This window comes from Anomaloglossus baeobatrachus, chromosome 2, assembly GCF_048569485.1.
Source record: "Anomaloglossus baeobatrachus isolate aAnoBae1 chromosome 2, aAnoBae1.hap1, whole genome shotgun sequence".
Taxonomy (NCBI): Eukaryota; Metazoa; Chordata; class Amphibia; order Anura; family Aromobatidae; genus Anomaloglossus; species Anomaloglossus baeobatrachus.
This window is the reverse complement of record NC_134354.1, coordinates 124,412,395-124,428,533: the sequence shown is the minus strand read 5'-3', so window position 1 is coordinate 124,428,533 and position 16,139 is coordinate 124,412,395. Positions and strand designations below refer to the sequence as shown.

The 16,139-nt window shown below is 43.7% G+C and overlaps 1 protein-coding gene across 2 annotated transcripts in view; it reads left to right on the top strand.

Moving 5' to 3' along the window:
* MYL10 (myosin light chain 10) overlaps positions 1-16,139 on the top strand; it is a 63,880-nt gene that overhangs the window by 24,692 nt on the left and 23,049 nt on the right. For both annotated transcript variants that reach the window (XM_075333245.1, XM_075333246.1), the window contains exon 4: positions 5,383-5,487. In XM_075333245.1, coding sequence (XP_075189360.1) covers positions 5,383-5,487 — 105 coding nt within the window. The remainder of the gene's footprint in view (positions 1-5,382; positions 5,488-16,139) is intronic.

Genomic DNA, 16,139 nt, shown 5'->3' with positions numbered 1-16,139 from the left:
GGAGCCGGAGAAGCCGGCTGAAGAAATGGAAGTGCAGCAGTCAGCAGGTAGCACCTCCACACCACATAACACCCACTCCACTCTGCCCTCCATGTCTGTACTACGCTGGGTGGATTGAGGACTGCCATGACCCTTGCCCACGACTACCCCTCTCCGGCACTTTACACTAGAATTCAACAGGTTGGATGCTCAGACATTCTCAACTCGAGTAGCGAGTAAAATGGTAGTCAATTGGAAACCCAAGCACTTTTCCGGAGGACCCTACCAGTAGGGCTGAAAGGAGGGCTGGAAGAGAAAGATCGGGTGGGGAGTCGAGCACTCTCAAGATACTCGATCGAGTAATGTGTCTTGAGCACCCTGAAGCTTGATCGAGTATTGATCAGTGCCTATCACGCTCAAACATCACTAATACTTTCCAATTTATGCTTTCTATGTTGTGTTTTGCACTGACTGTGCACCTTGCAGTCCTAGGTTGCTTGGACTGCAGAAACAAGTTCTCAGTGGTAGTGACATACTACCCACAGTTGCTGACAGTGAGATTGTGGGTTTATCAGCTGTCAACTGATAGAAAGAGGTGCCAGATGCAATGAAGACTAAGGAAAAGCCTGAGTCTAATGTGAGTGTAATGTCGAGGCGATATGGAAACATACATCTGAAGGGAAGTAGTTGCATCTAAATATTTCACTTTTTTGAGTGCAAATCTTATTGCATTTGATGTGCTGGTTTACTTCTTAGTATGTAGGATTGCCTTGATATAAGATTGCACGACTGATGAGCCTATCATTTAGCTTTATGATTATTTTGTGCATCTTGGCATGCCTACAAAGTTTGAAGTTTCTGGTGTGTATCCATGTATGATGGTCACAAAGTTATGGATTCAAGTGGTAGCATACTGATTATTGACTGTAATCATTTTTGCAAGGAACTGATATCTATGTTATTAAACTACAGGTTGCGGGTTTATAACTCCATCTTCTTGAATCACGTATGAGTGTTGTGCCATTTTTTAGTATTAATTCACTCATAAGTTAGGGTGCATTAAGGGCAAGCCGACGTGGAACGGGAGCGCCCAAAAACATTTACGGCGTCATACCCTCCGTTGGTAGGTAGGAGTGAGTTTTACACAGGGTGAGATAGGGACCCCATAGAGAGTGTCTCCTTCCCCCTCCCGCATTCCCCTGCCCCTATAGTGCTTTAATACTTTTAATCTAGGGTGCATCAAGGGTTAGTTGACGCTGGATGGGGGCGCCCAGAATAAACTACGGCGCTATATATATATTTGCATTTACCCTGTGCATAGTTAGGAGCATGATCTCTTAAGGATAATATAGGGATCCCATCTAGGAAGCTCCTTCCAATTTCCTTGTATGCCCCTGTGTGTTCATATTCACTGGGTGTGTTTTCTTAAAATTTGTGATATCAATAAAGTTTATTATTTTATATTGACAATTGAGGCTTTTTCTATTTGGTTTTCAATACTCAATTCAATTGAACTGTTTTTGATAATTACTGAGTGTAACAATGAGCCACAAACAAAAATGGAGGAATGGAGAGGAGCTAATTAAAGGGATAGTTAAGCACCATGAGGGGTTATTAGGACTTAACAATTGATGACCTATTCTGGAGATAGATGATTAGTATGAGTTCGATGTGAGTCAATCAGCCAGCACCTCCAACAATCAGCTGAATTCTGCTCTGGCAGCAGACAGATTTCATTAATGGCTGAGGCAAAACATACCAGACTCATGCATTAGTAGCCATTTAAAAGTACGACATTTTTTCTCAGTATGTAGTGTGAGGTCTGTTACGTTTTACCTGCTATCTATGTGTAGTGCAGGGTCTGTCACTCTCCACGTGCCCCTTATGTCTAGTGTGGGGGTCTGTCATTCTCTACTTGCTCTCCATGTATAGGTTGGGGGTTTGTCACTCTCTACCTTTCCTCCATGTATAGTGCAGGGTCTGTCACTCTCTTCCTATCCTCCATGTGTAGCGTGGGGTCTGTCACTTTCTGCCTGCCCTCCATGTGTAGTGCGGAGTCTGTAACTCGCTATGTGCCCCCTATGTGTAGTGCAGGGTTTCTCATGCACTACCTTCCGTCAATTTATAGTGTGAGGTTTATCACGCTCTACCTGCCCTCCATGTGTAATGTGGGGTCACTCATTCTCCTACTTGTCCTCAATGGACAGGCTGGGGTCTGTCACTCTCTATCTGCCCTCCATGTGTAGTGCGGAGTGTATCAATCTCTATCTCCACTCAATGAATAGTTCAGTGTCTGACAGTTGAACTGCACCCCATGTTATTTGCAGTGTCTGAAATTCTTTATCTGCCCTCCATGTGCAGTATGGGGTGTATCACTCTCACCATTCCTCTATGATGTGTAGTGCAGAGTGTATACCATAACTCTTACCTCTATTCAATGTGTCTGTCACTCTCTACCTGCCCTCCATGTATAGTGTAGGTCGGTCAGTTGGCGTGGCCTCCATGTTAGTTGAAAGATTTGTCACTCTCTCTTTGTCTTCTTGGACAACAAATTGCAAACAAAGTTATGCGGCTACTAAGGGGTTTCCCTTCTCTGTAAGCTCTGTACTCTTACCTCTCATTATTATTATTATTATTATTATTATTATTATTGTATTTTAATCTATGGGTCCAGTGCCCCTTCTTCAGATGCAGAGTAAGGTATACATCATAGAGTTGTTGGGTGGGAGAGGACAAAACCGGTATGACTTCCTGTAAAAGCGGGTGAGATGACGTCTGTATTATATGTAAGGCAGTCGACAACCCATAGGAAAATCAGGCAAATGTATGCCAAGACAGTATCTCATTGATTTGATATCCATTTGACCTGTGCTTTCAATATAAGAGGATCACTGTAAAAAGTGTTTTTTACAATGAGTATTAATGCAGACACATAGTATATGTACTCTACCTGACAGAAGTTCTGTCGTTTATCCATGTAATGTAAATAAAAGCTTATAACCTGACTTTAAATTCATCCATTGGTTTCATAAATTACTCTTTTGAAAGCTGAAACCCTCCCAAATTTGGTTTAGGCTATGAGAATAAAGTTGCTGCAAAGCTGAAAAATAGATCATTTGATGAATACACAAAGGTCAGATTTTGGCAAGACAAAAGTTTTGTCGCCCACAGAAAGTAATGTGAAATTCAAACAAATAATTAACTTCTAATACAAAGATATGTTGCATAACATTGGTGAATGAAGTTGTGGTGCTATTAGAGCCATATTTAATATTTTGTGTGGCTTCCATGAGCTTGAAGGACTGCATCCATGCGGTTCAACAATGATTCATACTATTTATTGATGAAGTCATCAGGAATAGCAAAGAATACAGTCTTACATGCCTCCCAGAGTTCATCTAGATTCTTTGGTTTCGTCTTCCAAGCTTCCTCTTTCATCATACCCCAAACATGCTCAATGATGTTCATGTCTGGTGACTGGGCTGGCCAGTCCTTGAGCATCTTGATCTTCTTTGCCAGTAGGAACTTTGTTGTAGAGATGGATGTATGAGATGGAGCACCATCCTGCTGCAGAATTTGACCCCTTTTATGATTGGAATGTAAGAGGTGGCTAATACTTTTTGATAGTTTAGGCTATTGATATTGCCTTCCACCTTGCAAATGTTTTGCACATCCCCACACTAAATGTAACCCCAGACCATGATCTTTCCACCACCAAACTTAAGTGTTTTTTGGATCCATATGGGCTCCAGTAGGTCTCCTGCAGTATTGTGGTGGCTGTGGTGTAATTCAACTGATGATTCATCAGAGAAATCCACCTTCTGCCACTTTTCCAGCGTCTATCTGCTTAGCAGGCTGTGGGACTTGGCAAATTCCACAATGTTTTTTAATTGCCTTTTTTTTAGTGCTGGCTTCTGGGCACTGATTAGACCATGGAGGCCATTTCGAGACAAAATCCTACAAACTGTTCTAGTTGACACAGGGACTTGAGGTGACCAGACCTGTTGGAGCTCCGCTGCAGTGTAAGAGGGGTTGGCTTTGGATTTTCTAACCAACAAACGTTCCTCCTGAGCAGTTGTCTTGCGGGGTCTGCCGGACCTGGGCTTGTCAAAAACATCTCCAGTCTCTTCAAATCTTTTTTTAATTCTTTGTACTTGACGCTGAGACACATTAAAGGTGCCAGCCACCTCTGGAGTGGATCTGGTCTTCAGCCTCTTGATAATAAAGGCTTTGGTTGCAGGGTGGCTTTTTGGCATGTTGTCAGAGGTCAAGTTGCAGTTCAAGTGAAGGTCTGGGGTCCTGGGTTTCTTTTTATACAAACCCACTAATTAACCGATCATTTAGTGAGCACAGGTGAGGATGTAAACTAGGATTGGGTGCATTATATGACAAGGCGACTAAACTTTTGCCTTGCCAAAATCTGACCTTTCTGGGTTCATTAAATGATCAATATTTTAGCTTTGCAGCAACTTTAATTTCATAAGTAAGAAAATAAAGAATAAAAAATAAAGAATAATAAAATAAAGAATAAAAAATCATATTTTCATATAAGAAGGACATAGCTGAACTGGAGAGGGTGCAGAGAAAAGCCACCAAGATTATTAGAGGAATGGGTGGGCTGCAATACCAAGACAGGTTATTAAACTTGGGGTTATTTAGTTTGGAAAAACGAAGGCTTAGGGGGGATCTAATCACAATGTATAAATATATGAGGGGACAGTACAGAGACCTTTCCAAAGATCTTTTTACACCCAGGCCTGCGACTGGAACACGGGGGCATCCGCTACGTCTTGAGGAAAGAAGGTTTAATCATAATAACAGACGAGGATTCTTTACTGTACGAGCAGTGAGACTATGGAACTCTCTGCCGCATGATGTTGTAATGAGTGATTCACTACTAACATTTAAGCAGAGCCTGGACGTCTTTCTTGAAAAATTTAATATTACCAGTTATGTATATTAGATTTTATGACAGGGTATTGATCCAGGGAACTAGTCTGATTGCCGGTTGTGAAGTCAGGAAGGAAATTTTTTCCCCATTGGAACTTGTTTGCCACATTGGGGTTTTTTTGCCTTCCTCTGGATCAACATGTTAGGCTACGGGTTGAACTAGATGGACTTAGAGTCTCCCTTCAACCTTAAAAACTATGATACTATGATACTATGATAACCTAAACCAAATTTTGTAGGGTTTCAGCTTTCAGAAGAGTAATTTATGAAACCAATGGATGAATTTAAAGTCAGGTTATAAGCTTTTATTTACATAACATGAATAAGCGACAGAACTTCTGTCAGGTACTGTACAAGCATACAGTTGCATAAGTCTGGGCACAAGATCTTATTGTGACACAAATATAACTATAGTACTATGCTAGATTTACTTATTATTTTCTGTTTATTAAGGTCGTATTAATGTAAAGAGTGAAGAACTGGATGACATGGTGAAGGAGGCCCCAGGACCTATCAATTTTACTGTTTTCCTTACGATGTTTGGAGAAAAACTTAAAGGTACGATTATATATAAAAGACAAGTACTGCAGAATTAGGAAAATGCAGGAATGCTTACCTAGGATTGATTCGAAAACTAACCTTATTGATGAATTAAAATACTATTTAAAATATGTCTGACCATTAATAGTTTCCTTGTTAAAGAGTGTTTGATTTGGAGATTGCCAAAATGTGTAAAGGCCCCGTTACATGCGTCGATTTATTGTGTGATCGCATCCGCCCCCATCGTTTGTGCGTCACGGGCAATTTGTTGCCCGTGTCGCACAAAGTCATTCACCCCTGTCACACGTACTTACCTCCCGAACAACCTCGCTGTGGGTGGCGAACATCTTCTTCCTGAAGGGGGAGGGACGTTCGGCGTCACAGCGACGTCACACAGTGGCCGCCCAATAGAAGCAGAGGGGCGGAGATGAGTGGGACGTAACATTCCGCCCACCTCCTTCCTTCCTCATTGCCGGCGGGACGCACGTAAGCTGTGTTCGTCGTTCCTGAGGTGTCACACGGAGCGATGTGTGCTACCTCAGGAACGACGAACAACCTGCATTCAGGAATGTGACCGATATTTTGAAAATGAACGACGTGTCAACGAGCAACGATAAGGTGAGTATTTTTGCTTGTTAACAGTCGCTCGTAGCTGTCACACACTACGATATGTCAAACGATGCCGGATGTGCGTCACGGAATCCATGACCCCGACAACATATCGCCCGATATATTGTAGCATGTAACGGGGCCTTAAGAAAGCATGATGGCCCATATGGAATAAATACAATCGTGTGAAATGCTCGCAAGTGTCAACAGCAAGTAGTATATTGAAATACTAATACTATTAAATGTCATATCTATCTAATATATATAATAAGTCAAACCTTCTAATGTGCATGGAGCCTTCTAACACAGTCGGTCAGGCTCACATTCAACATTGTAGCTCTTCATAGAATTATATAAAGATATTGGGGCAGATGTGTCAAGGTGCTGATGGGAAAAATGTAGGTAACTTGGCAGTTGCGTAAAAATATTGCAACTTTTGGCGTTTACAAAAGTGAAAGCCAACTAATCCAATATGGGTGCATCATGGTTACACCCACCTATCACATTTATCATACGTTACGCCACATGCTGAGTGCCAGACTCTGTCAGCAGGTTTTTGCTACCTCATCTGAGAGCAGCATGATGTAGGCAAAGAGATCCTGAATCCTACGATGTATCACTTAGATAACTGGCTGCAGACGTTCTGACACAATCAGAATTTTTAGCATTAGGGTACCTTCACACTTAGGGATGCAGCAGCGATCCGACCAGCGATCTGACCTGGTCAGGATCGCTGCTGCATCGCTACATGGTCGCTGGTGAGCTGTCAAACAGGCAGATCTCACCAGCGACCAGTGAACAGCCCCCAGCCAGCAGCGACGTGCAAGCGACGCTGCGCTTGCACGGAGCCGCCGTCTGGAAGCTGCGGAGACTGGTAACTAAGGTAAACATCGGGTATGGTTACCCGATGTTTACATTAGTTACCAGCGCACACCGCTTAGCTGTGTGTGCAGGGAGCAGGGAGCCGCGCACACTGAGCGCTGGCTCCTTGCTCTCCTAGCTGCTGTACACATCGGGTTAATTAACCCGATGTGTAATGCAGCTACATGTGCAGAGAGCAGGGAGCCGCGCACACTGCTTAGCGCTGGCTCCTTGCTCTCCTAGCTGCTGTACACATCGGGTTAATTAACCCGATGTGTACAGCAGCTACATGTGCAGAGAGCTGGCAGCACAGGCAGCGTGAGAGCTGCAGAGGCTAGTAACTAAGGTAAATATCGGGTAACCACCTTGGTTACCCGATGTTTATCTTGGTTACAAGCTTACCTCAGCTGTCAGACGCCGGCTCCTGCTCCCTGCTCGCTTCATTTGTCGCTCTCTCGCTGTCACACACAGCGATCTGTGTGTCACAGCGGGAGAGCGCCTTTGAAGTAAACGAACCAGGGCTGTGTGTAACGAGCAGCGATCTCGCAGCAGGGGCCAGATCGCTGCTCAGTGTCACACACAGCGAGATCGCTAATGAGGTCACTGCTGCGTCACAAAAAGCGTGACTCAGCAGCGATCTCGGCAGCGAGCTCGCTGTGTGTGAAGCACCCCTTAGTCATGTAGCTAAGATCAGAGAGCTGTCCCCGCCCAAACCAGGCTCTCAAAAGGGATTGTCTATTAACAGTGAGAAGTCAACCACAGGAGAGGGCTGTAGGACTGCCATGCAGGTGCCAGCTAGACCTAGCAATGATAATCACTAAGTGATAAAGACTTCAGTTTAAGTAAATAACAGCATGGAGCCTGATGAGCGAGGCATTGTTGGTTTTTTTTTAACCCCTACAGCATGCTGGCTTCAGCTTACATAGTATAAACCTGCTGAGAGATTCCCTTTAAGGCCCAGTGCCCATGCTGCGTATTTTAACTTGGATTTTGACGCAGATTTTCAGAAATCTGCAGCAAAATCTGCATGTCATTGTGAAGCCAGAAAAGTCTATGAGAAGAACAGCACTTCTGAATTCTCATAGACTTTGCTGGCTTCACAATGGACATGCAGATTTTGCTGCAGATTTCTGAAAATCTGCGTCAAAATCAGCGTCAAAATACGCAGCGTGGGCACAGGGCCTAAGACTGGCATGCACTGCACCATTCGTAATGAATTGTCCTCATAGTGCATTACAAAAAAAACATCAAAATTTCTAAAATATACCTAAAGTTGATCAATTTACATGAGTTCTGTAGTTTCACAATATTCTCTAATGGCATTTACACAGTACATTAAAGGGAACCAAACATCAGCATTTTCCTATATAAGGTGCAGCCAGTGCAGTACTGGCACTATCAGGCACATTGTGTACATACCATGAGGGTGCAGCTCGGGTGTTTAGGCTGTGAAATTCAACTCTATAAAGTTTGAAAATTAATGCACTTTTTGATTGACGTGTGCACCTCGCTGCTAATGTCCGGGTAGGTTATGCACGTGTATCCCCGCCCCCCGCCGCCTGTTCCTCCCTCTCACTGGCTGTATGTAAATTTCTAATCTTCAGTTACATGGTGTCAGAGTTAGCGCCTGCGCATAGCGCTCATCTCCGGCGTCGTGTTTATGAAGCCCACAGTATTATGGTGCATGAGAGGGCGGCGCATGCGCCCTCGCTTATTCAGATCTGGTGTGACCGTAGGAGCGCGCACGGTCACAACAAGACTGGAGAACAGCTGATCTTACCCTGCATATCTGCAGCAGATGTCTGCTACGATATCGTCTGCTGCAGCTAATCGGTAAGATCAGCTGTTCTACAGTCCTGTTGTGACCGCATGTGCTCCTACGGTCACCACAGATCTGAAGACGCGAGGGCGCATGCGTCGCCCTATCATGCACCATAATACTGTGGGCTTCAAAAACACGGCGCCGGAGATGAGCGCTATGCGCAGGCGTTAACTCTGACACCATGTAACTGAAGATTAGAAATTTACATACAGCTAAAGAGAGGGAGGAACAGGCGGCGTGGGGGGGGCGGGGATACACGTGCATAACCCACCCGGACATTAGCAGTGAGGTGCACACGTCAATCAAAAAGTGCATGAATTTTCAAACTTTATAAAGTTGAATTTCACAGCCTAAACACCCGAGCTGCCCACTAATGGTATGTACACAATGTGCCTGATAGTGCCAGTACTGCACTGGCTGCACCTTATACACGAAAATCCTGATGTTTGGTTCCCTTTAACATAGGTCTCCGAATTAGGGTAATCTTCTATAGGGCAATGCTAAAATAATTTGCATTGCAGCTACTAAGTAGACAGCAAGCAAGTAAACATATAAAGATAGAAGAAGCACATATGATTGTCAGAGGTCCCCAAGATTTGATATTTATAACCTACCCTGATAATAGGCTATCAATATTGTAAATATAAAATCTTCCTAAGTTTGGACCCCCCTGCCTCACGCTTCTGGCTGGTAGACAATACTGTAAATTTTCATTATATCAGGCAGGAAAACTTTCAAATAGAATTAAACAGCTATTATTCAATGGATTTTAAAATAAGTACACAAGTCTTATCAGGTCTCCTATGTCCGTTTAATAATGTATGTAATTTGTATTGTGCAATTGGTAACAGATCCACTTTAAGCAGGCCATATGCATTTAATCAACTATAAAGGCCACTTTATACACAGCGACATCGCTAGCGATGTCGCTGGTGAAAACACCCGCCCCCGTTGGTTGTGTGTCACGGGCAAATCACTGCCAGTGGCGCACAACATTGCTAGGACCTGTCACACGGACTTACATGCCTAGCGATGTCCCTGTGGCCAGCGAAATGCCTCCTTTCTAAGGGGGAGGTTCGTTCGGCGTCACAGCGGCGTCCAATAGAAGCGGAGGGACGGAGATGAGCGGCCAGAATATCCCGCCCACCTCCATCCGCATTGCCGGCGGCCGCAGGTACGATGTTGTTGCTCGTTCCTGTGGTGTCACACATAGCGATGTGTGCTGCCGCAGGAACGACGAACAACCTGCGTCCTGCAACCGCAATGATATTTGGGATTAGAACGACATGTCAACGATCAACGATTAGGTGCCTGTCTTTTGTTTCATTTTTGCAGGAGATATGGCTTTACCCTTCCCACTATAAAATATATCATAATTTATGGAGATTTACTGAAAACAGAATTGATAAAGGCTATGTACACCTTGGCACAGATTTTTTTTGTTGTTGATCATTTACTTTCTAAATACAAAGTTATACAACTTTCTAAATAGAATTTATTAGGAATGAGTGAACCTGAACTTTAAAGTTCGGTGTCCATACCAAAAACATTGTGTTCTATGCTGCACATCGAACACAGACTTTTGACTGTACGTCTGGTTCCTGTTCAAGTTTGTCACCACAATAAAGATTGTTGAAAGGTTGCAGACCAGCCATTCAGCAAGCTTTACGCTGTGGTCACTTCCGGGACCATCGCAGCCATGCTAAATATTGGCATGGCTGTGACTGGCCAGGGAAATCACTTTTTAAAAAAAGGAAGCAAAATGGTTAAAGGGAACCTGTCAGGTCAAAAAAGCGTTCTGACTTACAAGCAGGAGCCTCTGTAAGCTATTAACCCCTTCCTACTCATCCCTGTGTTGTTATATTGTGTAATATGAAATAAAATATTTCATATTACACAATATAACAACATATATTATTTTATTACATATATTACACAATATGTAATATGTAATAAAACGTAGTTTATTACTTTCATATGTCCTATGTAAATAGCATAGGTCTCTAGCCCCATGGGCGTATCATCGCCCTGTAGGCGTCTACAAGCTTTCCATGGTATCACGCCCCTGTGGGAGTGATACCATGGATTTACATGAGTGACGTCACTTCTGCAGCTTCGGAATCTCACGCTTACCATTCTCGTCGCCTTCTCATCCTGGCGCTTGCTTCTCAGCTTCTGACGCACACTGCACACAAACGGAACTGCAGGCGTCTTCTGTACATGCGCACTGCGCGTCAGAAGCCGACACGCAAACACCAGGATGAGGCGGCAAGTATGGTAAGCACGCGCGAGATTCTGACGTAACAACATCGCTGATGTAAATCCATGGTATCACGCCCATAGGGGCGTGATACCATGGAAATCATGTAGATGCCCACAGGGCGATGAGACGCCCATGGGGCTAGAGACCTATGCTATTTACATAGGACATATGAAAGTAATAAAACTTATTTTATTACTTTTATATTACACAATATAACAACACGGGGATGTGTAGGAAGGGGTTAATAGCTCACACAGGCTCCTGCTTGTAGGTCAGAACGCTTTTTTGACTTGACAGGTTCCCTCTAAAGCAGGATATGCTTAACAGTCTCAGTGGTGTGAGTGTAACATTGCTTCTGGGTCCGCTCATTAGCGTTCATGCACATTCACTGCTTCCCCCACCCACTGTCTGTGACAGCGTCTGTGATTGGCTTCAGTCAGACTGCCGGAGTCTCTGATTGGTTGCCCTCACAGAGACTGTCTGTCTGCCTGAGTAAAGTGCAAAAATAAAATAATAAAAAGACGTAGGGTGCCTCATATATAGATACTCATTGCAGATAAAGCATACAGCTACAGGCTGCAGCCCCAAGCTGTCCGTGATATCTTGGCTGTATTTCAAAATAAGAGGAACCTCATGGGGCTTTTTTAATTATTTTAAGAAATAATTTAAAAAACTGGCATGCAGTTTCCCCCCTCAATTTTGATACCCAGCTAAGATAAAGTGGACAACTGGGGGCTGGTATTCTCAGGCTGGGGAGTCCCATGGTTATTAAGCCCTCCCCAATCTAAAAATAGAAGCCCAAAGCTGCACAGAATTGTCGGTTAATAACAGCTCACAGCTGCTACTAAACCTGGATTAGTAATCAATAGGGTCTATAAGACCCCCCATTGCTAACCCTGTAAGTGAAAAGAGGTAAACACAAAAATCAAAAAAATGCTTTATTTGAAATAAAATACTAAAAAAAACACCATCTAGCTCCAATTTATTAACCCCACAACACCCATGTCTGACGTAATCTATACAAGGTCCCATGATAAATCCCAGCTACATCCTTTAATCACAACATGCGGGCACGGAACATGACAACCCGTTGCTGCCTCAGGTAGAGTCTGACTGAGCTGCAGCTGTGAAAGGTGATGTCACTGAGTTTATGTGCGGTCACAGCTGGAGGTACTCACGATACCCCACCTGTGGCGCAGGTAAACACACCTCAGGTGACCTCATTGAACTCATTGACCTCACCTTAGGTGAACTGAGTTCAATCAGACCTGCATCTTCTGGCAGAAAACCACATTTTTTTAGGCAAGAGATGCAGATTTGGTACTGAGATTTATACATGAAATTCCTGCTAATGCATTATATTCTATGGCATCAGGAGGTCCTTTCTATATCTGGGTACAATTTCAGGTTAAGACTATTATGTGCATATTAAATTTGTCTTGGTTGACTGTTTTGTTGGCTCCATTGCGATGAGAGGACTCCTTAGCAGAAGACCTCACAGGGGTTATGTATATTCAATGTTGTCCAGTATGGCAGTGAAACACAGACAGGTGTCTTTGGTTCAATCCAGCTTTGTTAGTCAATTTGGCATTAAATGTAAGAAGCTTGTTATGTAATCTTCTTACACGATTTAGCACAGATCATTAGCTTGCATTCAAATTGGCAACAAGTTCTTTAAAGCACAAGGAAGATATGCAATTTAGAGAGGATAATACATCTAATTATAATATTCATATTGTTTAATGCTTCTTGAAGTCTACCTGTTAATAAAACTTTTCCTAGTAAACGTGGCAAAAATAATAACATCAGCCATAATAGCATATGCAGAGTTCTTGTACTAGGAAGTACTATAAAACTCTGTCAACCATGGACAGAGAATTATCTCATGGTTATTGCTGGATACTTATGTCAGTGAGAGGGATATCATCAACAGCATTAAAGGACATTTTACTGATAGAGACGTAAACCAGAAAATAACATTGTCAAGATTTAGTGTTATTGCTGCACAATACGAACATCGCATTGGTTTCTCTCCTATGTAGTGTTCAAAGGATTCATCAACATTTAGGATTTGTTTCATTATATAAATGCCCTGATTTATCAAGATTAGTATTGTTCTCCACTAATCTTGATGAATGGGCATATTGGAGTTAGGTTCTCCTGATTTATTAGAGGTGCATGTCTCTTAGGCCGAGGTCACACGGGGATTTGTGCGAGTCCTCCCATGACACTTGGCACACGATCGCAGCACAGCAGGAGCCGAGTGTCATGCGAGTGTCATGCGACTGTGGTCCGATGGTGCGATCAGACCACAGTTGCGGAGGGGAGGGAGGGATTTATCTACCTATCTCCTCCGTTGCCGGCTGATGCGAGAATCGCTCTGCTTTCGCATTACATCGATGTAATGCGAGAGCAGTGCAATGTTTCTCTCACCCCATAGACTTGCATGGGTGCAAGTGGAACAGGATCGCAATCCACTCGCAGCATGCTGCAACTTTTTCCTCGGTCCGATTAGGGCTGAGAAAATAATCACTCATGAGAGCTTCCCCATAGAGTAATATTGGTCCGAGTGGAATGCGATTTTTTTTATCGCATTCCACTAGCACCGTTTTTCTTGCCGTGTGTCCTAGGCCTTAAAGGGAATCTGTCTGCAGGTTTATGCTATGTAAGTGGAGGACAGCATGCCGTAAGAGTTAAAAAACAAAAAACAAATGAGCTTCTCTTATCAGTGTGTGTGCAATTGTTTATGTAAACTAAAGGGTTTATTACCATGTAAATAACATTGCAGGACAAGAAACTTATGTGCATGGCAGTCTGACATGCCCCTTGCCATGATTGACACCTCACTGTCAATGCAGTATCTCTCATATAGAAATCCCAAGGCCACTGTGCTTCTTTTCTACACAGCATAAACTGACCTGTGGCGCGGCTTCCAGAGCCACAGCATTTCAATTTATGCTTGTGGAGATAGGTGTGGTATTCACTGGAAGAACAGAGCAAAAGTCCGCAGCTCCCTGAACCCTGATTGTGGGCATGGACAGCTGTGTTCTCCTGCGGACAACACTCGCATCTCTGCAGGAGGGCTGACAATGCATGTAGGATGCAGTGTCTACAGATTGTGTGCACCCACCTTAATAGTATACAACAGCTTGCACAGAAGAAACATCTAGGGGAAGTTAAATTGGGCAGCAGAAACCCATCCTGCAGTCTGTCAGTCACCTGTAGGGATAAGTGGACCCGTGGATGTTAAGTTTGCCTGAATTGTAGTTAAAAGGTTGATTTGGTACCTGACCCTGACCCAAACTTAACCCCTGACCCTGAACCCATAGAAGTCAATGTGGACCCAAACTTTAGTTCTATAAAATGGCAGTGAAATGCCCATAATAAGGGCTGGGAGGCTGCAATTAGAACCAAAAAGGGGGTAAAAGTAGTACAAGTGCCCTGAAAACAAATGTTGATAAGGAAATGATTTTAAGGGGTTCTGTCACCATAGTAATCATGTTTAAATAGGAAGTAATTTAATAAAATAAACATTTTAAGAGTACCGCCACAGAGACTATTTTCCAAAAAGACAAAATTTTAAGAGTGCTGCCACAGAACCTGTTTTCGGAGTTCCCCCATAGAGAATACAAAAAAATAATCTTGAACCATGAGGTGGAGGTCCAAGTGGAGGAGGAGGTTGAAGAGGAGATGGAAATGGCGGTGTAGGTGGAAGAGACGAAGGTGGAGGTAGCCAACATTGTTTTTTTGTTTGCTTTTCTTTAAACTGGGGAGGCTCCAAACATTGGGAGTAGCAAATAGAACAAACTGCGGTGGAATATGACAATGGATGGGTGAGGCAGCTATACATCTCTGATCGGCCAAAGGTACGATCAAGTCCTGTGGGATCCACCTGGTTCATGTTAATGAATGTGAGCTTACCCTTGTTGGCTGTGGACTGGTGGATGTGCCTGTCTGTGATCAAACCCCTTGCCATGTAAAACACACATTCCAACAGTACACTGCCGCAGGGCAGGCTACTACCTCCAAGGCGTAAAGTGCAAACTCAGGCCATATGTCCAATTTAGACACGCGGAAGTTAAATTTGTCAGACCCATCACACAGTACGTGGACATGTGTGGACACTTACTTTTCCACCATGTTGTTGAGACGCTGCCTCCTATTCATATGGACTGAATCGGATTGTGGTGCCGGATGTTAATGAAGATATTTTTAAACATTTTCACCAGGCTAACCCTCTCTTCCGAGGTGTTGCTGGTGCCCCAGCTGTGTTAGCGATTTCATTCTCCTCTACCTTGTTCTTCCACTGAGTCCCCCCTGTCAGGTGGGAATGCCGTCAGTAATGTATCTACCAGTGTGCACTTGTATTCCTGCATATTCAAATCACGTTCCAGTGATGGAAGTAAGGATGGCACATTGTTCATGTAGTGGGGATCCAGCAGGGTGGCCACCCAGTAATCATCACTGGTAACAATCCGGGCAACTCAACGGTCATTTCGCAGGCACTGCAACATGTATTCGCTTATGTGTGCCAGGCTGCCCAGAGGCAACGACAAGCTGTCCTCAGTAGGAGGTGTATCGTCTGTGTCCTCTGTATTCCCCCCCAGCCATGCTCCAGTGATGTCTATGAGCTGCTTTGGGTGCCACCCTGCAGTGAACACAATTCCTTCTCCTAATCCTCTAAACTGTTCCCTGGCTGAACAGTTGTGTACCTGGCCATTATAAGTACAGGAATCCACCCTCCGAGCCATATGTAGACGACTGGCCTGATAATCGTGTGAATGGTCCCTGTTCCGTCTCCTCTTCAACCTGTGCTACTACCTCATCCATTATTGTCTGAAGCTTTTTTTCAAAAAGGAATATACAGTAAGTGGGATAGAGCTGTGAATGAGCTTGTGCATTATTGCTTCATTCTAACATGGATAAATGTTCTATAGACTGCTGATCGGTGCGAGTCACAGCAGTTAGATCTCCAGCGATTAACAAGTCATCATGTTTCCTATGAATAGGTAATAATTTGTTTTCACCTCACAGGTCCCCAGATGGTGACTCTTTTGAGTAGGCCCTTACAGAAATCCAGATTTGGATGCCCATATACTGGCCATGGGAGTGGAG